Source organism: Trachurus japonicus, chromosome 3 (genome assembly GCF_045865225.1).
Source record: "Trachurus japonicus isolate A0001 chromosome 3, Traja_1.0".
In the NCBI taxonomy this organism is placed as follows: Eukaryota; Metazoa; Chordata; class Actinopteri; order Carangiformes; family Carangidae; genus Trachurus; species Trachurus japonicus.
The window spans coordinates 39,032,571-39,059,489 of NC_140909.1; the positions used below are offsets into that span (position 1 = coordinate 39,032,571).

The following is a 26,919-nucleotide window of genomic DNA, read 5'->3' on the forward strand; positions in this document are numbered from 1 at the left end:
CAAAGGCAGGTCATGTTGTAAAAGTGTGTGTGTGTGTGTGTGTGTGTGTGTGTCTGTGAGTAGCTTGCACCAGGACCGCAGAGATCACAGCTACGAAGCCCAGATTTGCAGAGGTGCATTCTGGTTTACAGCTTAAAAAAAAACAAAAAAAACAAAAAAAAACACACAAACAAGATCTAACTGCAATTAAGAAAAAAAAAACGTGGAATGCCATTAACAAAAGAAATCAACGTACATCTTCAACGCCGGAGAAATAATCATTACCTGAAAAATATCTGCACGCGAAAAGTGCAGCTGCTGAATCAACCCTGAATGGTAACTTAACACATTAAAAAGTAAAAAACTTCAATTTTATTATTTATTTAATTTTTTTTTTTTTTTTACTTTGAGGTGCAAAAATTGATACTTCTTCACCTTGGTAGAAAAAGAATAGAAAAAATCAAGCTTGAATGTTGCAGAGTCCAAAGGACGAGCGGGAGTGCAGAAGGAGGAGTGAGAGAGAGAAAGAGTGATGTGGAAGGAGTGAAGGAGGGAGAAGGTGGGGGGGGGGTGGAGGAGGAGGAGAAGTGAGGGGGTGGGGGGGAGTGGATCCAGATTGAGCAGCGAGTGCAAAACACTGTCTGGGCCCGGCTGGGCTCATTGGCGGAAAGAAAACCGGGTCCACGAGGAGGAGCAGCAGCAGCCAAGGTTCTGGGGGGGGGGGGGGGCACTACATTACAAAACCACAGCTACACACACACACCTCCTGGGACTGGTCTCATGCTCAGCTGCACACCATCCAAAACCACCCTCCTTAACTGGTCCACCACACACTCCCCCCCCTCGAAACGTGGCTCTAAAGACAGGAGGAGGACCGGTGTGGTTGCTCCTGCCTCACCCCACCCTTCTTTTGCAGAGAAGAGAGGAGGTTGGGAGATGAGAAGGAGGAGGAGGAGAAGGGTCTTCTTGAGTGGGAGGCACCCCCCCACCCACCCACCCACCGCCGCCGCCTCGGCCTCAGGAGGTGGGAAGCTCGAAGGAGATGAACTGCTTGAGTCTCTCCAGGTACTGGGCGTACAGTTCGATGTCGTTGTGGCCGGCCCCCTCCACCCACAGGGGCTCCACGGCGCGGGGGCAGCGCTCGTACATGGCCAGGCCGTGGGAGAAGTCGATGACCTCGTCCTCCGTGCCGTGGATCACCAGCACCGGGGACGCCACCTTGGACACCTTGTCGATGCTGCGGACGGAGAAGGAGGACAGAGAGTCGGGATGAATGTGGGAGGGAGAATGAAATCCTCATGAGCTCCAGTCGGATTCCATCAGACTGACTTCTAACCTACCCCTCCACACATGGTTTAAAGGGATAGTTCAGATTTTTTTGAAGTGGGAGTGTATGCGGTACAAATGCCCATTAAGTACACTAGTATCGGATCAGCAGTGTGTGGAAGAGGCGGAGTGATACAGCACATCGCGGAGCCTGCCTGTGTGGAGGATTACCGAGGAGTTATTTGGGTAGTTCCAGATAAACAAACTGCATTGTACATTTTTACTTAAAGGAGTAATTCACCTAAAATCAATAATTCACCAATCATCTACTCACTGTCATGCCAAGGAAGGGTTTGGAAAACTTTCAGAGTCATCAACACACTTTTGGAGTTCCAGGGGGGGATTTATAGACCTTTCTACTGTATCTAGTGTACTTAATGGGCATCTGTAGCTCATGCAACCCCACTTCAAAAAATCTTAACTATCCCTTTAAACCCTCACAGTCAGATGTGGAGTCTGTTCAGTGTTACCAGAGATGGACTTGGGCCGTCTTGATGTCATTTATGTGATCACATCAATGGTAATTGAACAAATGCAAAACATTAACAATCTCACAAAAATACCTTACAAATACAAAACAGATGCACAAACCATTTTACAGCTGACAACATTATCTGCGACTCCCTTCAATCCATTCACAGATACATGATAAGCTTCAGTGAATATCTTCCAAACATCCCATTGTGACATATGTGAATCATTCTTTTGTTTGTGTATTAAAAATAACTTGCAGATCTGTGTGTGACGTGTGTGGGTGTTGCTTTCATGTTCCATGATGTTTCAATCCCTCATTTTTTCTCTCTGTAAAGCACTTCGTCATGTTGTTAAGAAAAAGTGTGATATGAATAAAGGTTGTTATTGTTATGTACACAACAGTTAAACCCATCAATTCCCATCAGTCTTAAATGTCTGTACATTTCTTACAGAGGGAGACAGAAGGATTCATCACATCAACATTGTTTTAATTGCAACTATTCACAGAAAATCTAAACTACACAACTATAGAAGTTGTAACACTCCAATCCATAAGAGTTAAATGTCATTAAGTGTAGTAGGGCTGACCCAAAAAAATCGAAGCTTCGTTCGTTGCCAGGGTAATCGATTTTAGAATTTTTTCTTCCCTTTTTCCTTTTTGACATCAGTTCTCATTGGCAATTGTTACATTAAAATGAGTAGGTTACCTGGCATCCTGGAAACCTGCCTGATGTTTGCCATTACTTTCATTATTTCCACTACGATCACGCTGTTAGAGGACCACAGACTCAGAGGACCACAGACTGTTAGAGGACCACTGAGGACCACAGTGGGACAGATGTGACAGATGTGTCTGTATCAGTCCTCCAGGACCAGGTGGCCTGGTGACAGAATGGCTGAAGCAGCTCTGTGGCTGGTGGCCTCGGGGTCACCTCAGGTCAGAGACTCTCTACTAACTAACATCCAGATGTCCCAGGTCAAACTGGACGGTGGACACATTAAAATGTGTGTCCATGTGTGACACGCTCACACTGCTGTATAGTTAAACGATGATCAGCTCTGTACCGTGGCCTGGATGGAATTGTTCAACACCCCAGTCGCTGCTGTGCATAAAAAACCCTCAGTAATCACCCCCCCCGCCCGTTGGAGGTGTAGCGGCTCAGCCTCGGCGCTGCCCTGCCGTTCAGATAGAGCTTTGGTTGGAAGATTAATGCAGGGAAATCATCAAAAGCTAATTTCATTCCAGATGGAATAAAACTATTATCCTGTTTGCTTCATGACTGGGGTATGCAGACTGAATTATTGCAGACGTGACTGTCAAACATGCGTTTTATCTCTCCCAACATTAATATGAGTGTGAGATCACGGTTCCTCAACACCAACTCTGACAAGAACACAGCGAAAGTTTGGTTTACAAGTTTCCTAATGAGTCCAGGATCTAATCTGCTTAAAGAACAGCCACAATCCCTTATAGAACTCAATTATACTTAGCATGTTTACATTTACAGAGAGCCTACCATTAGTAATAAACAACTGAAACTTCAATGTAGATATATCCAATTATCTGCTGTTGGCTCAGACAGGTTTTTACTGTCTAATTAACACTGATGACCAGAAACAGCGGACAGCAAACTGCAGCTCCAGATACAAAAGCTGTTAATACGAGTTATTCATCAATCTGCATCACATTATTCTGTTCGTAAACACACATACAGATACACTCACTGCACACTTCGTTAAGTATGCCTGTTCAACTGCCAATCAATGCAAATATATAAAAGCCCAATTAAATGGTGTCAAATGAATGGTATATGTCACAAGTGGGAATATGTTTTCTTTTGCTTGATCCATTATTTGCATGTTTTGATTATGATGTTGATGTTTTATATTCCTTATTCTTACGTTGGATCAAGTGAAATAGATGAGACTGATAAGACTGATGAGCAACACCCGTGACAGGGCTGTTGTGGCTAGGGATTGGTGGGGAGGATGGAGGCTTTTGGGCTGTGAACTGATTGATACAGGTATGTGTGGCGGTGAGGGGGAAGGCACACAAAAAAGACGATGGAGCCAAGGAGCGGGCGAGTCGGGACGGAGTGGCGATCCAAAGAAAAGCGAGTGCACGGAGGAACGGCGTGGCTGGGCTGATAGCAAGAAACTTGATACAAAACGTCAAAGTAACGAGTAAAGGTTGAGTTGAACGGGTTGAGTGTCTGAGCTGTCCTGGCTGAACGCCCGAACCTGAGGGTATTTTATGTTTCGTCTCCAGGACGCCATTGCAGGGCCGGAGCAGAGCAGCCGACGGCCGCAGGATCCCCTTCCCCCATCCTATGACATAGGCCCTGGACTCGAGTAGCCACTCTCCCCTTTTTATTACAAAAGACTGGACGGTTGTTGTCACCATTCTAAAAGAGACATTTTAATTACAAGTAAAACAACTGTCAACTCTCTGTAACTGTCTTGTACTTTTCTTAACAAGTGGAAAATTGCTGGTATAATACACAGTAAATTTGCCAGTGTCAAATATGCAGTGTCAAAGTATTTTAATTCTTTCAGAGTTATTCCAACAATGGACAGAGTAAAAGTGAACAAGAAAGCCTCCAGTGTTGGTGAAAATAACTGGAGTACACAAAGCGTTTACACTGTCAGTGTCACATATTGAGTGAGAGTTAATTTTACACCTATGAGAGTAAAATAACCTTCCAGTGTAAAAAAAAAATGACTCTGAAAAGCCCCGCCCACCAACCTCCACGGTCAAACTGAGAACGTTGACTCTGGCACCGCCATCGTCCTCGCATCGCAAGACTGTGGTAAGTTTTTACAAATAACTATTAGTTGTTTTTTATTCAAGCAGTCATTCCGTATGTGTCTAGAAAATATCGAATTTCAAAACGTGATATCGGGTCGATAGCTAGCTTAAATGTAGCAGCCACATGGAGAAAATTAAGGCTGACCACTAACGCCAAACGACGTTAATGTCAGCGAGGACGGGCTGTTTTGTATGTATGCTTCATGCTTGGACATTTATTCCAGTAAAACAGCCGATAATTCTGCTCTCTCTCTCTACACTTAGGTTTCAAGGAAACTTCAACCAGCAGTTCCCACAAAACAACTTCCAGTGCACTGTCTGCTGGTAAAATATTAAAGGGATAGTTCACCCTAGAATGATATTTCGCTCATTATCTACTCACCCTCATGTTGACTAAGGGCTGGAAGAAGTCTCAGAGTCCTCCGTCCCTTCTCTGAGTTACAGGGGGTCTTAGCGTAGCAGTGCATTTCAAGGCAACGGTTGTAAAGGGACACCAGAGCTCTTCGTAAAAAAACACACACAAAAAAACATCCAAATACCTCCATGATGCTCGTATGTAATGTCCGTCTTGTGCTGAAGCCCCAAATTGCGTAATTGTCCCGAAAAAAATTAAATAAGTCCACATTCCAAGCATGTTTGTAGCATTAGCTCTGTGTCTGTTGTCCGGTCTTCCGCTGCCAGCGCGCATGCGCAACCAGACTGAGACTCGAGTCGGTCTCAGTGCGAACCTTGCGCATGCGCGCTGGCAGCGGAAGACCGGACAACAGACACAGAGCTAATGCTACAAACATGCTTGGAATGTGGACTTATTTAATTTTTTTCGGGACAATTACGCAATTTGGGGCTTCAGCACAAGACGGACATTACATACGAGCATCATGGAGGTATTTGGATGTTTTTTTGTGTGTGTTTTTTTACGAAGAGCTCTGGTGTCCCTTTACAACCGTTGCCTTGAAATGCACTGCTACGCTAAGACCCCCTGTAACTCAGAGAAGGGACGGAGGACTCTGAGACTTCTTCCAGCCCTTAGTCAACATGAGGGTGAGTAGATAATGAGCGAAATATCATTCTAGGGTGAACTATCCCTTTAACTCTTACCAGAGTAAAATTAACTCTGGAAATGTAACTCTATGTTCAGTGTACATTTAACACTCTGTAGATAGGGACCATATGTTCACTGAGGTAGTGTTAAAATGAACTCTTTAAGTGTTATATTGACACTGGTGATTTTACTGGACCTCACACAATTGTTTGACATACACCCATCAGGTATACCATCCTGACCACCATTGTGTTGGTTCCTTTTGCTGCCAAAAAGAAGAGAAATATATATATATATATATATAATAATAATAATAAATTTTATTTAGAAAGCGCCTTTCACGCCACTCAAGGACACTTTACAGCAGTTAAAATCATCAAAAACACAGAATAAATCATCAATAAATGATATATATATATATATATTTTTTTTTATTTTTTTTATTTTTTTTTTTTCAGAAAAGAAATATTGCAATGTTAGTTTTTTTCAACATTTTGCAGCCCTAATATTCAGTGTGTCAAGGTGAAACTCAAACTGAGCATGGTGAAGAAAAGAACAGTTTAACATAATATAACGGTGGACAAAGTTGAATGTAAAGATGAATCTGTGAAAAATGTCCATGGATTTCAGAGTGTTAGGTTTTGGTTTGTCCCTCTTTGGTCATTAAAACATCTGTGATCAAGTTTGTTTTCTGCCTCTCACTGAGCACTCAGCTTGTGGTATTGATCCTGTGACAGCGTGGCCTCCTCTCATCCATCTGACCGTGCTTTGGATTCACCTGATGCTGGTTTTGCAGGGTGTTTCTGGAGTTGTGTGTACTGCTCAATGAGCAATTACTGGATGATGAGAAAGACCCTCTGTCACTTACAATATCAACCTGATTTCTTATACTTTGGCTAACCAATCAGTTTGATGCAATCTGGTTGCAAGGTGAGTCAGCTGGATGAGCCAGGGTTTCCGCTACATGCATTTTTTTGTGGCGGCCAGCCACAACTAAACTATTGCCGCCACTGCTTCAGTATTGGGGCAGACGCACAATAATAACCCACCAGTTACTATTACTTTGCACCCTTTTCCACTACACAGTTACAGCTCTACTTGGTTTAGGTCCTTTTCCATCACAGCTCAGTTCTTCATAGTATCTCCTCAGTGTGGGCGGGGTCGTCATATCACGATGGCTACAGCCGCGTCGTCTCGCTCTTTTTTCTCTCCTCTCGACAGCTCCAAACTCACTCGTCTGCAGTGCACCTCGATTACGGACCACAGTGTTGTTTTCCACACAGCAGTCAATTAACTTGTGTAAAATAATAACAACAGTCTCAGTACAGATCAATGGTCACTGTTGCCGGTGTGTTTTTTTAAATTAGGGGGTTTGATTCTCGTGTCAGCTCGAGTGCAAGTGGGAAAAAAAAAAAAAAAAATGCTAGTCATGCTAGTGGAAAAGGGCCATAAACAATAAACCCGCTAAAGTGTCTCAGTCCGACAACGTTGAAGATGTTATTGTAGCCCATAAGTTTAACACCACCTGGCTTACCCCTTATATAAAAGATAATGTTGCAATGATAGATAGCCACCGTTGGGGGGGGGTCTGCCTCACCTAGTCAGCTAATCACATCCTAGCACTTCCTCTTCTTTTATGTATTATATTCTATTTATAATATTTTTCTGCACATTTTCTTGCTGTAAATACTTCATTCTAATGTAATTGTTGCATTTTTCTGTAATTTTTCATTTACCTGACTGTAGGTTTATCTCCTCCTTCTATGTTTGCTGCTTAACTGCTTTGCACAAAACACCCAAACAAGTATCATATGTGAAAAAATCTGACTGCAGTGCAACGCCAAAACACCAGTTGTACACGGCGGTGGAGGAGGAACTCAGACCTTCATTGAGGACACTTATGGCAGCATGGAGTGGCTACCTTGTAGGTGCCCACTGAGCAATTGCTGAGCCACTACAGGATTAATCGACCTTCGCCAAACCTGTTCAGGACAACTGAGAAACACGGTAAATCAAAGGAGTCACACGAGCTACGCTGTGAAAACGAAGCTTTTTGGATGAGACAAGGCTCTTTGCACAAAGAAGCACCGAGAACAGGTGAAGCAGAAGAAGCAGGTTATGTTGATGAGACTCATTGTTGCAGCGCTGTAATGGTACACGCCAAGACGGAGCATTCTAGGGGGACACACAATGAAGCTGCCGGCAGCTCCAACAGGGGGAATTTTGTAGAGCTGGGTGAGGAGCGATAAGGGATGAGCTGCACATCGACATGTTGTCTCACAAGTCATCAGTAGAGCCGGTGCAGCTTTTTATTAAGGATGAAGTACAGGGCACAGGCTGCTCCAGCCGCCAGCACATCAGCTATGTCTGCTGCCTGAAAGGAATTACAACTTTTGAGGTACATGATAACAGGGCAGGCACGTCTGACTGTTGTTATAAAGGACCTACAGGCCTGTGGTAGACTCTGGGACATTGTTAAAGGGGACCTATTGTGCTTTTCCAGCTTTTCAGACTTATTAATGTGTTTAAAATGTTGGAAGAGGTAGGCATGTGTTGAAGTAATCCCCAGTTTCAGGCAGCTCTGAACCGCTGCAAACCCTCGTGTTTGGAGTTGGAGTTTTTTTTCTTTATATAGTGCAATACAGGGTGAGGACACATAATCAAATAACAGGTGATCAACAAACAACAGCACAACACAAACAGGACACAAAATAGGCAAACAGATCGAAAAGAAGAACAAAACAAAACAAAAAAGGTGGGCTAAGAATTTTTTCTTTTGGGGTGTGTGTCTTTGTGTGTGTGTGTGATTGATTTCTTGTGTGAGATATTTGGACCAGGAGAGAATACAGTAGTCAGTAAGAGAGAATGGGAGAACTAGTGAAGAAAGGATAGAGAGACAAATAAATATGTGAAAGTAAGTGGTAGTACTGTAACCAAGTACTAACTCTTTGACCTCCGGCTTGCCCCAGAGGACCAAGACCCCCAAGGTGGGAGCAGGGCCGGATTGGCGGGGTTTCATTTATTTGTCATTTCTGTTGCTTTTCTTTTTTCTTTTAAATTTGGGTTTATTTTGTTTGTTTTATTCTTTCTCTTTTATTTGTATTACCATTATTTTATTTATCTATTTCATTCTCCAGTTTTAATTCTCTTTACCTCTCTCCATCCTGTTAGTACTTGCATACTTTGCGTCGCCAACAGACCGGTAGAAGTTGGAGGAGGTGTTTTTCCTAAAGTCTCACGTCACAAGTTCAATTCAATTCAGTTTATTTGATAGAGACAATGCAGATTACCATAGTAACACTTCCACTCGTTACAAACAAGTCAATGTGACTGATGTTGTGCATACTGAGATTATAGTTTAGCTAGTCTCCAACTAGCTCGCTACTAGCCGCAGATGCTAGCCGACACCGCTAGCAGGTGCTGGCGACAAGCTTTTTTTTTGGGGGGGGGGCATTTTTGCCTTTAATTGAAAGTTTAGTAGAGAGAGGAAATGGGGAGGTAGAGAGAAGGGGAATGACATCGGGATTCGATACGGGGCCGGCAGCAGCATATGGGGCGCCTGCTCTACAAACACAACAAGCTTTCCTGTTCCAACAGTGCTGTGAGATTGCCGGTCTCTGAACTGAAACGTGTTCTCTGCATCAAAACCAGCCACACAAATAATAATACAATTATGTGCTCATGGTCTTTGGCAACCAGCTCCGCTCCAACAGGTTGGAGCCCCTTGCTGGGATAGGATCTCCTAAATGAGTTCATAAAATACTGATGATCTTCACAGCTGAGATGTTTTGTACCTGCAAGTTATTATATGCACAGCATCGTGACTCATTGTGAAAACAATGTTTTGTTTTGTATTTTTACTGCACTGCTGGCCCTATTAGTGATGGTGGACGGAGGCTTTTTGTTTGGATGGTATTGGCTTGTCATTAGTCTGCTCTGGGTTGAGCAGCTGTCTAAAAACACTAGCCCGGTTCCCTTTGTTTAATCAGTCGGAGCGCTGAGAACCACTGAAACACCTAGACGTGTGCTAATTGCTCCATGTTTTATTAACATGAACACTAATTCTACAGATGGTTCGACTGATGTAACTAATTAAAATCATCAATCCAGTCCAATATCCTTCTTTGACAACACTTAATATGCAGTAGCAGCGTGCTCCTCCTGCTGACCCCTGAACAGCAGCGATGAGACCAGATATCCACAGCAGCACCCATTTAAAGTCAACGGCATTTCCACTCCTTCCTCTGTATATTAAAAGCCATTACTTTGCACCATGTGAGCAGAATATTAAATCGCTGCTTTCTTTCAGTCATTTAACCTATCACTTTCACAAAAGCCTGTTTTGCTATTATCACAAATCACTGTTGCACACCTGCATACAGATCAGGGTGCATGTGAATAAAGCTCTGAAATGAGAATAAAGCACAGCCCTTTGTGTTTGGGCTCAATGTGCGCTGGGTTAGGACCAATCTGAACAAATGACTGGCTACACAGCCACCGTTTCAAGACTGAGAAATGTGGGAATAACAGAACTAACCTGTAACTAGGGCTGTCACCATCATGACGTTTTATCTGACGATTAGCTGCCATACAAATAATTGCGCTTAAAGGGATAGCTCAACATTTTGGCAAATTGGCCCATTGCCATAATCCGTATAGAGTAGGTTTGTTACCGTTAACTGTCGATGCAAGCTATTTTTAGAACGGTGGAGCAGAGCTGCGAGCTGCTCAGAGCTACGCTACGGAGGCTAATGGAATTTCTTGGTTTCCCTCATCAAACTCATCAAATACACAATCCAACAACTCCAAAACGCTCTGGTGGACAAGTTGTGACCTGCACATTCACCACGCTATGAGATAATAACAGAACGTTACGAGACGGAGTCGTTTTCGCAGTAAATTAATGCAAAACCGTTGATGCATGTTCCTGTCGGGGGCAGTTTTTCAGAAAGCAGTCTTTGCCTCAAAAACAACAAATATTAGAGGGTTAGGGTCATTAAAGGGCATTTCCAGTCGTAATCCATGTTTACCTCAGATATCAGGTCACCTATGATCAGTTCATTTCATACCATACTCCCAACTGCAGCGTGTGGATGTTTATATTCGTTTTTGTTCAAGAATCTTCATTGTTCATTAATGGGCTCCGGACTAATTTTTAAATTGTTCTGTGGTCGCAAGTAACGTTCTTTTGACCATCATTTAAATTTTAAAATTCGCTTTACATTTAAATTAAATCAAAACTCAGATTTACCACGGCTTCTACATTGTTCCTTTCCGGGTCAGAGAACAAACAAGAGTCCCTGTACTGTTGTGTTCGCTTTAATTGTAAAGCATATTCTAAAATTTAAACAATGGTCAAAAGGACGTAACTTAACACCGAAAAAACAATAGATTATTGAACAAAAATGAATATAATAGGGTTGATCCCGCCCCCCAAACAATTGCGATTGATTATGTAATATTTGTAACCTGTAACCTGGTTATTCACAATGCTGCGATACCACTCTGTGTAGATCTATAACTTCTGCACTCGGGCTAACTAATACAAAAAGTATTTTTTGTTTTGTTTTGTTTTTTTAGCCATATGCCCACCATCTTTCATAGTTTTGGGAGGGGTTGACATCGCTAACTGTGCTGTTTGAATCATTTCAAATGAGAGCATGACAGGAGGGCAGGGCAGATATTAAAACTGTACACATGTGACACAAGTGCACTGAACAGATCTGCAAGTGGAAAACCAAACTCTGCTGTTGGTTATTCTGTGATATGTGCTGTGTTTCTGCTCCGGCACTCTGACCCTCAGGGCTGTGGAAAGTGGATGTGAGAATGATAGAGGAAGATATCGGCGGCCAACAGAACGTCCTTGGCAGAGAGGCCCAGCTCAGCCTTAGAGAGAGAGAGAGAGCGAGTGGGAAAGCTCAGACCTCCGTGAAGAGCTGGCTCCTTCACATCAGGAGGAGCTGGCAGCGGCCGGCCAGGCTCCTCAGACAGGGATACCACCCGGACGCCTCCCTGTGCAGATATTCAAGGCACGTCCAAGTGGGAGGAGCCCGCCACATAACAGAGGGATTACACACTGTATCTGGCCTGGGGAGTAGGGATGGGCGAGTACCGACACCCGCCTTATTTCAAAGTATCAGTACTCGTAAAGGCTGCAATACCAGCCGCCAATTCTTAAGGCAAAAAAAAACAAAAAACGTAGCTACATTAACGCAGTTACCGCCGTTCCTTACCGCTGCTTCAGATCTGGTCAGATCTAATCCATAAACAATGCTGATGAGGTTATTACAGCACAAAGGTTTAACACCACGTGCTGCAGCCGGAGTTGAAGTCAAATTATCTGACATCTCTCTCTCACTCCCTCTCTCGCTTGCTCTCTCTCTCTCCCGCTCCCTCCCTCGCTTACTCACTCTCCTTTCTCTCGCTCCCTCCCTCTCGCTTGCTCTCCCTTTCTCTCTCACTCCCTCGCTTACTCACTCTCCTCTCTCTCGCTCCCTCCCTCTCGCTTGCTCTCTTTCTCCTCTCTTCCCTCCCTCTCACGCTTGCTCCGTCTTTCTGTCTCTCCTCTCCCTCTCTCCTTCTCTGTCTCACTTGCTCTCACTCACTCTCCTCTCTCTCTCGCTATCTCCCTCTCGCTCCCTCCCTCGCTTTCTCACTCTCCTCTCTCTCGCTCCTTCCCTCTCGCTTGCTCTCTCTCTCCCTCTCTTTCACTCCCTCCCTCTCTCCTGTTCTTTCTCTTTCTCTCTCTCTCACTCCCACTGATATTCTGTCATCGTGGTAGTAATTTTGAATTTTTTTATATATATGTACAAACACACACACATAAAAAATACATAAAAGTACTCAGTATCGGTGAGTACTAAAGAGTGAGTACTCGTATCGGTCTGAAAAAACGGGTATGGAACATCCCTACTGGGGAGGTCTGGAGAGGAGCTGGAGGACATGGGGGGGGGGGGGCAGCCTTCTCCATTAACCCAGGGACACATGTGTCTGTGCTTACTGTAAACAGCAAGGTGTGTGTTTGTGTGTGTGTGTGTGGTGACGCTCACCTGGGGAAGGCATCGAAGCAGTAGGTCTTGCGTGTGTCAGGGAAGGCCACCCGCAGCCCCGACATGAGCGGTGAGTGCAGGATGACGGCGGCACATTCGTAGCGAGCAGCCAGGTCGATGGTGGGCACAGTGCCGATGCTCTGACCGTACAGGATGATGTTCTCAGGTGTGACGCCGTACCTGTGAGACAACACACACACTCATTTACTAAGTGGGTTTTTACACAGAACAGCTGTAAGGTTTAAGGCCATAGCATTATGAACATGCACAGTACTGATATTACAAGAGGCAACAGTATGGACAACAGAATGATATGTATCATGGTGGACACCTTCTTGATAGAAACCTAGTCTTATTTAAAGCAGAAGTAAGCGATCCGGTCGTTTTGGCTAACTTCCTGTCAGCCGATGGAGTTAGCAGTCCCCGTCCTCGTCATAGATCTATTGGTCCTCGTCCCTACGTCACCACATTCACGCGCATCCCTTGGCTGCACACACAGAGAGGACCGCCCCTTTATACCGTTCTCTCTCCTCATTGGATAAAGGTTGTAGGATACAAGGAAAGTTTTCTCCTCGGCTTACAGCAGAGCAGAGTGACTGACAGACCCGTGTTTCGGACCAAACAGTGATTGCTGTCGGAAGATATAACTATTTAAGACTTATATTAACACAAACATTCTGCTTACTTCTGCTTTAAATCCACAATGCCACAAAAGCACACAAGCAAGCATTTGGTTGCATAAACAAACCTCAGAGCACACTAGGGCCGTCAGGTTCAACAAAATTGGAATTATTTTCAAAATGACGTTCCAACGTGTGCCTTCTGCAACGACACAAATTAACATTGTGTGTTGCGACGTTCGGAGTCGTAAACATGTTGATAAAACAAACTATTTTGTTGTTGTGGTGTGCGACGTAGAGCTGCAGCTTCAAATATACGAGCAGGGTTTTTTTAATTGCCCATTTATTCAGCTGGAGTGGGGTGCCTACATGTTCCCACACACTACCACAACTTATAAAATGTCGATTTCCCTTTAAGTTTTATATTGAGTTGGTAAAACTTAAGTGTGTTGCACATGTTACGTAACAGATTTGGTTGGAATGTCCTTTAGTGGACGTGGGACGTAATAATAAGCTGGTATAGGCGAGCTAAAAAAAAGAAAGAAAAAAATAGAATTTTAATATTTAACATCAGAATTAGAAATTTAAATTTGATTGGGGGGGATATCATATCTCTCCCCTCTATAATACAGTGTGCTATAAATGACACTTTATTCAACAGGTCTGTTGGTAGGCTGCACCATCCACAAGTCTCATAGCAACACTGATGCTGTGGAGAAATGAACATGTGACTAAATTATAGATAAAGAAGGTCTGGTCCACTCACAAGCAGAATTTTGAATTCTTAAAATCATACTCAGAGTGGGGAATACATAACAAACAAACATCATTTAATCATCATCTTCATAGGACATCAGGACACACGTGTATTTACTGCGCTAAAGGAATGTGGACACGCGGTCCAGACCAGCTCAGAGACAGAGGTTGATTCCAGGTGTGAGTGGGGTCTACGATACTGTACATCTGTTAAGAATATTTTGGATATGCCATTCATGTCATTCACTTATTTACTTACTGCAAAGTGCTACACAAATAAAGTTTTATTATATCATCATAATAAAAAGTATTATTGTTACATTATGGCTGAGAAATGAACTCTAGTAGATTCCAATTGATCCCAGCTGTGTCTGTGTCACACGCCGTTCCTGAATATTTGAGTTTCTGAACGTTTTAGCAGCAGAAAACGTCCAGAAACTGATGCTTTCTATCGACATCTGGCTTCTCCTCAGCCCATGTGGAAAAACATTTTGAGACTGTGAGACTTCCTGGTCTCAGGTCAGCTCTGTTGCGTGCACAACAGAGGAGCGTCTGATGTCTGGACCTGGACGGTTGCATGTCTCTCCACAGCCTCTCCTCTTCGGCTAGATGGAGTGACAGGCAGCGAGGGCCGACGGAGAACAGAGTGCGTCGGGGACAGAGAGGGAGGACGAGGACAGCCTGCTCCTCTGCCAGAGCTCACAATATGGACAGGAAACTTCAAGCAAACCCAAACCCCTCCACCCCCCCACCCTCCCTCCCTCCCGACAGCAGTGGGAATGCTGCGGGAGGCCGAGCGGAACCGCTCAGCAGCCACAACACATACACAGAGGGATTAGACCCTCGCTTAACAGACAGCCGTGACAAAGGATTTGGACGAGAGGTGCTAGATTGTACGTGTCCTATGAAGTGATGCCATCATAACAGCTCTTCAGATAACAGCTTGGGCGTGACTAATCTGCTGTCCTAGACAAATCCAGCCTCCGATAAGAAGCCACCCAACTGAACAGTCGTCCTGATAGGAGATTATGACCCCACACACATGGACGAGCAAAGTGCCCGGTGGCAGCCGGCTGACTCACAGGGACAGTGGACGGCCTCTCCCAGGAGGACACCAAGTCCACCGTCCAGATGAGCACAGCTACGACTTGGCACCGTGGTGACTGCAGATCAGAGGGATGGGTGGTCAGCCTGCACTATTCTAATGAAGAGGGTTAAGACACCGCCCTGCTGACAGCAGACATGTAGCATCAGTATAGTGACTTGAACAATGGTTGATGATCAGGTTTAACAGCAGGTTAAAATGCACAAAAAAAAATAAGGGATGCACGATAACTTTTTAAAAAACCCGATACTGAAGACTTTCTGCTTCCATTAGCCAATCCCGTTACCGATAACACACCTGGAGATAAGAAAGACTAGTGAGCAACAGTGGACCTAAGATATATCATGATACAATAAATATATATCAATACAATAAAGAAAAACCAAAAATAGTTTTGCGTAAAGATATCAAACAAAACTATTTGATGTCTCAAATCTATTTAAATAAGGTGCATTACTTATTGATTTGATTAGATTGAAGTTTAGTTTCAAATATATATATTTAAAAAAGACAATAAGACAAAACATTGAACATGAGATATAGAAATTCATATCAGAAAAGGAGTGAGAAGAAGTAAAACTTATAGACTCCCACCCCCTCTCCTTAAATAATGAATACTACCTAAACCTATATAATGTTACAAAAGATTTTAAGTTACATATACACCTAACACAGAATTTATACATACTTGTACCTACACAACACATATCCACACACACATAAATACCCACATACACATGCATACTGTACACATGCACATTCTCACATACAGCGAGGAAAATAAGTATTGAACACGTCAACATTTTTGTCAGAAAATATATTTCTAATAGAGCTATTGACATGAAATTTTCACCAGATGTCGGCATCAACCCAAGTAATGCACACATACAAAGAAATCCGAACATTAATGTCCATAAATGAAGTTATGTATAATAAAGTGAAATGACACAGGGAATAAGTATTGAACACATGAAGAAAAGGGGGGGCAAAAAGGTATGGAAAGCCAAGAAAGCAGCTGGAGTTTGTCAGTATTTAGAATGTAATCCTGTCTCCTATCAGTGCAAAGTAATATCTGCTGGTTTAGTCCTGATTGATGCCTTTTAAAAAGGTTTCTCACCACCAAGGTGTCAGACAATAAGAATTGCATGATGGGCAATGGCAAAGGGCTGTCTAAGAGCTATCTAAAGACCTATGCAACCAAAGATTTCAGACAGAAGAGTCAAAACAATAATCAGAAGGGTTCCCTAACAGTCCAGGACCACTGGTGGAGAGCTTCAGACAGACCTGGGATCAGCAGGTACAGCTGTTTCAAAGAAAACAATAAGTAATGCACTCAACCGCCATGGCCTCCATGCACCACACCATGCAAGACATGGAGGCCATTGCGGTTGAGTGCATTAGCCTACTCATTGTTTTCTTTGAAACAACTGTACCTGCTGATCCCAGGTCTGTCTGAAGCTCTCCACCAGTGGTCCTGGACTGTTAGGGAACCCTTCTGATTATTGTTTTGACTCTTCTGTCTGAAATCTTTGGTTGCGTAGGTCTTTAGACAGCTCTTAGACAATAAGAATTGCATGATGGGCAATAGCAAAGGGCTGTCTGACACCTTGGTGGTGAGAAACCTTTTTAAAAGGCATCAATCAGGACTAAACCAGCAGATATTACTTTGCACTGATAGGAGACAGGATTACATTCTAAATACTGACAAAGTCCAGCTGCTTTCTTGGCTTTCCATGGAGAAAGAAAGGAAAACCTTTTTGCCCCTCCTTTTCTTCATGTGTTCAATACATTTTATTCCCTGATGTCATTTGGCCCCACTTTATTACACATAACTTCATTTATGGACATTAATGTTCGGATTTCTTTGTATGTGTGCATTACTTGGGTTGATGCCGACATCTGGTGACAATTTCATGTCAATAGCTCTATTAGAAATATATTTTCTGACAAAAATGTTGACGTGTTCAATACTTATTTTCCCCGCTGTACGTACATGTCCACATAAACAATCACACTAATTGAAATAAAAATAAAGGCCTCTAGAAGTGATGCAGATATTTTGCATCACAATTTAATACAAAGTGAAAAAAGTGCATTTCAGATAGATAGATAGATAGATAGATAGATAGATAGATAGATAGATAGATAGATAGATAGATAGATAGATAGATAGATAGATAGATAGATAGATAGATAGATAGATAGATAGATAGATAGATAGATAGATAGATAGATAGATGATAGATAGATAGATAGATAATCTATGAGACATGGATGAGACATTGACATCAAGCCAAGTCAGCAACTACCAAATTATGATCAAGTTGACGAGTTGTTTTCTGACATGAGGGAGTATTCTGATGATTTTTTCCAGTCAGAAAGTTGTTTTTCCGATTATACCGACGCCACTTGAATGCGGACTAACCGGAATGACGTCATAATTTCCTGATATCGGGCTGATAATTATTGTGCACTCCTAACCATTATTAGTTATGGTGCTGGTTACAATTTAAAAATAGAAACCAACTGGGATTTCTACCGTGATATATGGTAGTTTAGTTACTGAACATATGACCTCTTAACTAGAGGTGCGCAATATAAACCACCTACGATAGTATCATAAATGTTGTTTTGACCATGTGCAATTTGACATCATCAAGTATTTATTCTACCTCCAAAAGAAAACAAATGGAAGGTGTATAGACGGTAAAGCAGACGTGCACTAGTCCCCATTTGCCGATCAACGAGGCAGGATTCAAAAATGACGTCCCAATTAGTGTGTCAGTAAGTGAATGGGACAAGTATGTTTTTCAAACTTTCAACTACTCATTAACGTCGAGCCAGAGAATCTGCAGTCTTTGTGTTTGTTTTTCCTCTGATGACAATTTGTCGGTATCGATGAGGTACCGGCACTTTTGTTAAACGATTGGTTGCAGAGCTGAAAGCCTGGTTCTTGTCTGAGAGATGTGCACATTGTGAGCTTTGAGCTGCAATTTGAAATAGTTGGTAAAAGAAAGTTTTTGGGTTTTTTTTAAGAAGTGGAGAACAAAAGAATTAAAAAGCAATCATGGCTTTCATTTTCACCTGACACCACTTCCTGTGCAAAGAGCAGCGTCGACTGTAACGTCATGTGTGCAATAAAACTAGGTGTCAACTGATTATCAGCATGGCCGATATTTGGCATTTTTACAATAATCAGCTTCAGCTGTTGTTTTCACCAACAACTGGTAAAATAAATGTATTTTAAAATGCCTTTGGTTCTGATGCAGCCATCTGTCCCACCCACAACAACCCCCACTGAACCAGGATCTGTGGCGGAGTTAAGGTCTTTTTATCACAGACTTTCACAGTGTACAAAAAAACAAACAGTATACTGTATTCAGTTGGATCCCAGTTGTGTTATTCTAAAGTTTGACACCAACATTTTACTGTCTGGGTTCTAAATATTGGTTTTTCTTTTTCGGTTTGTCCGTTTCCTGTCATTCCCCCTCTCTCTGCCTCTACATCTCCTGTCTTTCTCCTCAACTGTACTATCAAATTATTTACTTACTTATTAGTCGTTCCCTAAATAAAACAATTAAAGATGAACCTTATATAAAACAAGTAGAGATGCATTGTACCAGGTTCAAGCAAAAAATCTATTTCCCATCAACGGTCCCTCTGGATGGTAGGTGGAACAATAAAGTACAAAACACCAGGGCATCAAATTATACAGTGGTCGTCATCCACATACTCCGCCCCACCTCATCATGATAATATGATCATGTCCAGTGACAAAGCACTCACGACTGTGAATGGAAATCTACCAACTGAGTAGAGAAAGAAAACAAGAGAGGATTATTTCCACATGTAAACTCGGGGCCAGTAGAAACAGTCTACCCAAATTCCATGGAAACATCAGGACGGGCTTGAAACGCTTCGAGTCACACAGAAGAAGAAGAAGAGTGTGAGTGTTGGGGTTCCTGAAGTTCACAGAGCATGGTCCAGGTCAGGCCGTCTGGGACACCGTCAGGCTGACTGAAGAACAGCCAGCTGCGTGCCTCTGAGACTGTCATCAAGGAGACAGATTCAGTGTGTTCTGTCCTCCACCACAATAGACAAACTCATGTTGTGTCAGTGTTTCCTTCATCCTGAGTGGGGCTGGGTGCAGAAAGTCAGTGTTCCAGGAACAGGGCTGGGGTTTTAAAGGCTTTATCAGTTCTCATATTTGTACTTGAAAGTTTGAACAAAAAAAAAAGAAATTGTCTGTTTATTATGTAGGGATGGGTATTGATAAGAATTTAGCGATTCCGATTCCATTATCGATATTGCTTATCGATTCGATTCCTTATCGATTCTCTTATCGATTCTCATTGGGTGAGGGAATAAAAGAGAAATGGGTTTGTTTGCATTAATGTAGTGGTTCCCAACCTTTTTTGGCTCATGACCCCTTTTGACATCACAAATTTCTGGTGACCCTCATTCAAGATGAGCAAGCTCAGATATTTGTATATGCTGCATTTTATTTTATCTTGATTTATTCAAGAAAGTGAATATATCAAGAATATAGTTGTTTAAGATTGTGAAAAATAATTAGTTTATTTATTTATTTATTTATTTTTAATCAATTACTAGACATTTAAGGCGATCCCATTTGAATTCCAGGCGACCGCCCACATGGGAGGTCCCAACCCCAAGGTTGGAAAAACACTGCATAAATGGCTCTGACATTAAAAAAGTTGACAGGACCGACCTGCCTGGACAGGTTAACACTAGACCACTGTGGCTGTGGGCAGCTGTGCTCACAGGAGGGAATTTAACAATGTTTCCATTACATAGTTTTTATGCATCTGTATCTTCTCACTAGTTATTGTTTTCATAACGTTCTGTTTTTATGCGGAGCGATGGTGAGCGAGCGAAAGAGAGGAGAGCGCGCCAGAGAAAGACACAGGGCGTACCGTTTCACCTGGCTACGAGCAAAACCTGAAAGGAAGTGATTAGAATGAAGAGAGAAAAAACAGAAAGAATAGACATGTAGCTGTTCAGGAGACGTTGTCCTGTCCTCACGACGTGAGGGAGGGAGGACCGGAGGGTGGCTCTGGCTCACAGGTTAGTGATGAGGAAACGTCACTGTCAGCTGCATCTGTCAGCAGCTCCGCTCCACACAGACACGCCACTAACTTTATTTTGTGAGAACAAACGGTGACATGTGGATATAAACACTAAGCACCCTCATTTATAATGAAGGTTGATTTTAACGGAACGTTACGTAACGTCATTAATCAATTAATGCGCGAGTTTCTGAACCAAACGGAATCGATAAGGGAATCGTTAAAGCAGACACGCACACGATTCCAAGAATTGATCCAAGTTGGAACCGGTTCCGAAGAGGAACCGGTTTTCGATTCCCATCCCTATTATTATGTGGACATAATTGTGCACATTTTATCTCACCAACTCTGTTTTTCATTAAGGCATTAATCTATGAATGATTCATTTGTGGAGAGACCTCTGAAACATTCAGTGAAGGTCCAGATGTAGTAGCCTATATGTATATTGTGTTTTTAATCTTCAGTTTGTGCAGGTTAAATCTGGTTGTGAATCTCTCCCTTCTTTTTTATCTCCAATACAAAATGTATTTTGCAGTTTGTTTGTTTTTAAGGCCTGTATTATAGCACATAAAAAAGTCCCAGAATTGAAAACCAAATAGTTGCCCAATGAATGGTTAGATATTGGGGTCCAGCACTGCTTGTTCTCTGAGCAGCACTGATTAAAAGCTGAACTATGCAGCTTGGTTCGTGCTCCACAAAAAAAACCTAGTGGGTTGATTAATTATATTTAAGAATAAAAATAAAAATAAATTTTATTAGGGTGAGTAGAAGAGGCAGCCATGTCCAGACTGATGCCTGAGGCACTCAGGTGGACCGCCATGGGCCAGATTACACAGGATGTCCAGGATGGGGTCATGCATGGAGTGAAATCTGACTTTAAACAACAACGTTTGAAATACAGGCATTAATAAAACAGCCGACACATCATCACGACTCCCATAGGAGAAGTAAATCAGGAGTAAACTGAACCGACAGTGACTGTGTGTTTTGTAGTCGACTGACACTCTGGATCTGTTGACAGACATGCAAAGTTTCACTGTTTGTGAGTCACATCACAAGTTAGACAAACTTCAAACAGCAGGACAAAGGGACTTCTCCTCTGTGAAGCAGAGCATCAAGAGCATCTCATGGGGCTTCGGAGTTTCCATTTACTCAGGTCAGAGCATTATTTGTTTGGAAATTAACTAATTTTCCTACAGCATCAAAGGTTTATTTGGTCCAAAGTTTAAACCTATACAATTCTGACATAAAGGCTCAGTGCAGGCAACACTCAGTGCGTTAGGTCTCTTGACTTGTTGGTAAAAGTAAAAGACTTTTTCTACCATTTAAAAGTTAACATGCTCTATCCTTTCATAAAAAAGGGTTAAACTGAACATTTTAAATTAAAAGGAGCTATATATGTAAGCAGTTTTTCTTTGAGGATTTTTTTTAAAGATGTGGCGGCAGGACCCTGAATGCCCTTAGAAATCTTTTTATATTATATGGCAAAGCATAATCATCCATTATATATGGTGCCTTGAAAAAGTATTCATACCCCTTGAACTTTTCCACAAACTTCAATTTTATTGGGATTTTATGTGACAGACCAACACAAAGTAGAGCAGAAGGAAAATGATGCATGGTGTTCAAGATTTTTAACAAATCAAATTCCAAAACTGAACTTTTTGGCTGACATGTAAAAAGCTATGTGTGGCGGAAACCTAACACTGCATATGAACCTGAACACACCATCACCACCGTGCAACATGGTGGTGGCAGCATCAGGCTGTGGGGAGGCTTTTCTTCAGCAGGGACAGGGAAGCTGCTCACAGTTGATGGGAAGATGGATGGAGCTAGATACAGAAAAGACCCGAGACTGGGATGGAAGTTCACCTTCTAGCAGGACAACCACCATAAACTCACAGCCAGAGCTACAATGGACTGGTTTAGGTCAAAGTATCCATGTGTTAGAACGGCCCAGTCAGAGTCCAGACCTGAATCCTACTGAGAATCTGTGGTGAGACTTGAAAAACTGCTGTTCACAGACGCTCTCCATCCAACCTGACTCAACTTTCTGCAAAGGAGAATAGGCAACAACTGCAGTGTGTAGCTGGTAGAGACACACCTCAAAAGACTTGGAGCTGGAACTGCAACGATTGTGGTTCAACAAAGTATTGACTCATTGAATACATTTGCACGCCACACTTTTCAGATTTTTATTTGTAAAAAATCGTAAACACTATGTCATCACTTTCCTTCCACTTCACAATTATGCTCCACTTTGTGTTGCACTATCACACAAAATCCCAATAAAATACATTGAAGTTTGTGACAAAATGTGTCAAGGCGTATGAAGACTTCTGCAAGGCCACTAATATCGTCCAAATCAAAACAATGGCCATGGAGTCTGTAACAATATTCTCCTCTAATCAAAGTATCATAGCACCATCAACACTGATGAGATATAGAAGATAATGATAATCCTTAATTTTACATTTCATTAATCCTGACACCGTCACCCTGTAACACTTGTGCTAATTGAAGGCAGCGATGATTAGTCCCACTGGGTAAGGTAACACAGTGCTGCTCAACGGGACCTTTTTACAGTTTCCAAATGAGAAACGCAGGCAAAAGAAATTAAGCTTTTGCGTGGGCTGGAATCTCTGCTCGGGGCCTTTTGGGAAATCACACATCCTCAGCAGCGCGGTCACGCCGCCTCACGCTGCCAAGGCTGACCACATCAGACACGCAACGGTGTCCGGCGCGGACGGTGAGAAGCCCGGGCTCGGGGGGGAAGGATGTTTCCATACTCTACTCTCATCTCGTACACTCACACTGATGGGACGGAGCCTGTGGGATCTTAATGAAAGAAAATTGTGCTCATATAAATTGGCTTATTGGAATATCCAACCCAGTTATGATTTTGTTTATACACCCAAATAGTGATGGGGTGACACACCACCTTATTTTGTTATTACAAGCCAAATCCCAAAATTTTCTTTCCAAGAATTGTGGTCATGAGCAAAGTGAGGTAGAACAGGGCACTGCAATGCAGGAGCTTCTCTTTAAAGCCTGCTGGTAGGGGGGGGGGGGGGGGGGGGGGGGGGGGGGGGGGGGGGGGCAAGAACAAGTACTATAAACTCATTTAGCAATCAACAAAATGTCAAGCCAAGTGATCTTTGAGCAAACTAATCTTTATCTCAGAGGTCTTTTCTGGCTGCTGTAATTCGGCAGAGCCCCACAGGGCCGAGTGGCAGGACAACCATTATGAAATCAAATCGCTGTTTAAGGGCATCGTCTTAATGATTTTTTCCACAAAATGTAATTAAAAAAAAGATATTGAATAAACATAAACCTCCTCCTCAGGTGCTTGGCTCCCCCTGAGGAGAGCCCAATGATTAAGGCTGTTGCATGCTCAAGTAGCTCACACTCAGAGGGGGGTTTGGGAACAATGAAATGTTGCTGTTGGATGGTAGGTGTGTGGACAGACGTGTACCATGTGCAGGTAGGCCACCTGTCAAACGGAACATTAATCTGAAGGATTGTTTTGAACGAAGGAATCGATGGCTCTGCTTCATTTTACACAACCTAATCATCAAACTTTGGCCTCTTTTAAAATATGATAGGAAGGTGATAATAACAGTCAGCTCTTTGAGTTTAAATATGGAATGAGATGGTCAATCAGTTTATATCAGAGATTAGCATATACTTTAGAGACAGCCTGAAACAGCTTTACGTTCCACACTATTATGTGTTTCCAGTTAAAGCAACTACAAAGAACTTTTAAAGGGATAGTTTGACATTTTGGCAAATTGGTCCATTGCCATAGTCATAGCAGTAGGTTTGTTATTTAATTGTCGGTGCAAGCTATTTTTAGAACGGCGGAGCAGAGCCGCGAGCTGCTCAGAGCTACACTACAGAGGCTAATGGGATTTCTTTGTTTCCCTCATCAAACTCATCAAATACACAATCCAACAACTCCAAAACGCTCTGGTGGACAAGTTGTGACATGCACATTCACCACGCTATGAGATAATAACGAAACGTTACAAGACAGAGTTGTGTGGTGCGTGCTTGCGGCTCTGCTCCGCCGTTCTAAAAACTGCTTGCACCGACAATTAAAGGTAACGAACCTACTACTAAGACTATAGGAGTTATGGCAATGGGCCAATTTGCCAAAATGTTGAACTATCCCTTTAACTGGACATGCAAAAGTCTCTCGTTTCTGCTGATGTCTCTGTATGACCTACAACAGCAAATGAGGCCATCTGTAGCTATTTCTAAATAGTGTACCTCTATACTAGGGCCCTATCACGGAATTGGCCAATGACGGATGAGAGAGAGAGAGAGATATTGGCATCAGGCAGACACTCCCATAGATTGTACTCTTGCTAGAGGAGTTGTTTATAGCAACTTAGTTAAAATCCAGTTAAAGCAACTACAAAGAACTTTTAAAGGGATAGTTTGACATTTTGGCAAATTGGTCCATTGCCATAGTCATAGCAGTAGGTTTGTTATTTAATTGTCGGTGCAAGCTATTTTTAGCAACTTAGTTAAAATCAAAACCACTGCTCCTGCAAGCCAAACTAATAGAACTATTAAATGTGGTTTGCTCAACATTCGTTCTCTCCCATCCAAGTCTCTCCTAGTGAATGACTTAATTACAAGTCACCATATTGACATATTAACACTCACTGAGACCTGGTTGCAGCAAGATGAATATGTTAGTTTTGAATGAATCTACCCTCCTAGTTACATTAACTGTCATGTGCCTCGTAACACAGGCCGAGGAGGAAGGAGTGGCTGCTATTTATCAGTCAAATCTGATTATCAACCCTTAGACATAATAGTTCATATAATACATTTGAAAAGCCTTACTATCAGCCTCTCTCACCCAGACTGGAAAGCAGATAAAAACCACTTCCTACTTGCTGTAGTGTATCGTCCTCCTGCACCTTATTCTGAGTTTCTAGAAGAATTCCCTGACTTTCTGTCAAATTTTAGCAATGAGTTCAGACAAAGTCATTATAGTAGGTGACTTTAACATTCATGTGGACGTCGATGATGATTGTCTGGCTACTGCATTCAAGTCACTTTTGGATTCAGTCGGCTTCTCTCAGAGGGTAAACAAACCCACTCACACTTTTAATCATTATCCTTGACTTTAGTACTTACTTATGGATAAGAAGCTGACCATGTCACAGTTCTTCCTCAGAAACCCCGTCTTGTTGACCATTCTTTAATAACATTTGGAATTTACTTTAAAAACAATTATATCCTACCTGGGAAAAAATCCCGCTACAGTTAGATGTCTATCTGACACTGCTGTTTCTAGATTTAAAGAGCTTATTCCAGCAGAGCTTGCTGCCACATCTGTAACCATATTATGGGCAGTGATGCTGACTTCACCACATTCTGTAACCATACTATGGGCAGTTATGCTGGTTTCACCCCACACAGGTGGACTATCTTGTGGATAGCACTGCAGCAGCACTCCTTGGGACACTTGATGCTGTAGCTCCCCTCAAAAAGAAAGTTATCAATCAGAAAAGAATAGTCCCTGGTACAGCCCAAACTTGCGCGCTTTGAAACAGAAGACCAGACAGCTGGAAAGGAAAACACATTCCAGCAACATGAGGAAGACCGTCAAGCCTGGAAGGGGATAGTTTATTAATATATAAAAAAGAACTCCCGTAATGCTAGAGCAATTACTATTCATCTCTAATAGAAAAGAATAAGAAACAACCCCAGGTTTCCTTTTCAACACTGTGGCCAGGCTGACCAAGAACCATAGTGTTGTTGAGCCATCCATCCCTCCAACTCTCAGCGCAACGACTTCCTAACTTTCTTTACCGAAAAGATAGTTAATATTAGAACAAAAAATTGCTAGTAATGGCCCACAGATTACGGTACCCATAGAAGCACCTCCCAGACTTGGTACACACTTGCACAGCTTCTCTCCCATCGACTGTCAGACTTTAACTTCTGCAATTACTTCCTCCAAGTCAGCCACATGTCTACTGGATCCAGTTCCGACAGGACTACTTAAGGATGTCTTCCCCTTAATTAACATTCTCTTTTTCTGAACCAAATCAATCTTTCCCTTAGCACAGGCTACGTGCCACAGGCCTTCAAGGTTGCTGTCATTAACCCTTTACTTAAAAAACCTTCTCTTTGACCAGATGTCCTTGCCAACTATCGGCCTATATCCAACCTGTCCTTACATCTCTAAGATCCTTGTGAAGATTGTCCTGGGCAGTACATGAACATTTGCACAGCAACAAGTCTTTGAAGCTTTCCAATCTGGATTCAGAGAACACCATAGCACTGAAACAGCACTTGTCTCAAAGTCTCTAATGATCTTCTTATAGCTTCAGGGACAGAGGTACTCGTCTCTGTCTTGTACTTTTGGACCTCAGTGCTGCATTCGACACCATCGACGCCACAGCATCCTGCTGCAGAGTTTAGATCATGAAATAGGGATTAAAGGAAATGACCTAAAATGGTTTAAGTCATACTTATCTAACAGGTTTCAATTTGTTAATTGTTTAATAACGACCACTCAGATATCAGAGTTTTTGCAGAGTTACGTATGGTGTACCGCAACAGGGTTCAGTCTTTTAGGGCCAATCTTTCATTCTTTACATGACTCCCATTAGGTGGCATCATCCGGAAGCACTCAATCAATTT

General features: G+C 42.5%; 1 protein-coding gene across 1 annotated transcript in view; it reads right to left on the reverse strand.

The window, feature by feature from the left end:
• Window positions 1–962: 962 nt before the first annotated feature.
• abhd17c (abhydrolase domain containing 17C, depalmitoylase) overlaps window positions 963–26,919 on the reverse strand; it is a 41,386-nt gene continuing 15,429 nt past the window's right edge. The window contains exons 2-3 of the mRNA XM_085772521.1: window positions 12,680–12,859; window positions 963–1,216 (exon numbers count right to left, since the gene is read on the reverse strand). Of these exons, the coding sequence (XP_085628647.1) occupies window positions 997–1,216; window positions 12,680–12,859 (400 nt within the window). The 3' untranslated portion in view covers window positions 963–996. The remainder of the gene's footprint in view (window positions 1,217–12,679; window positions 12,860–26,919) is intronic.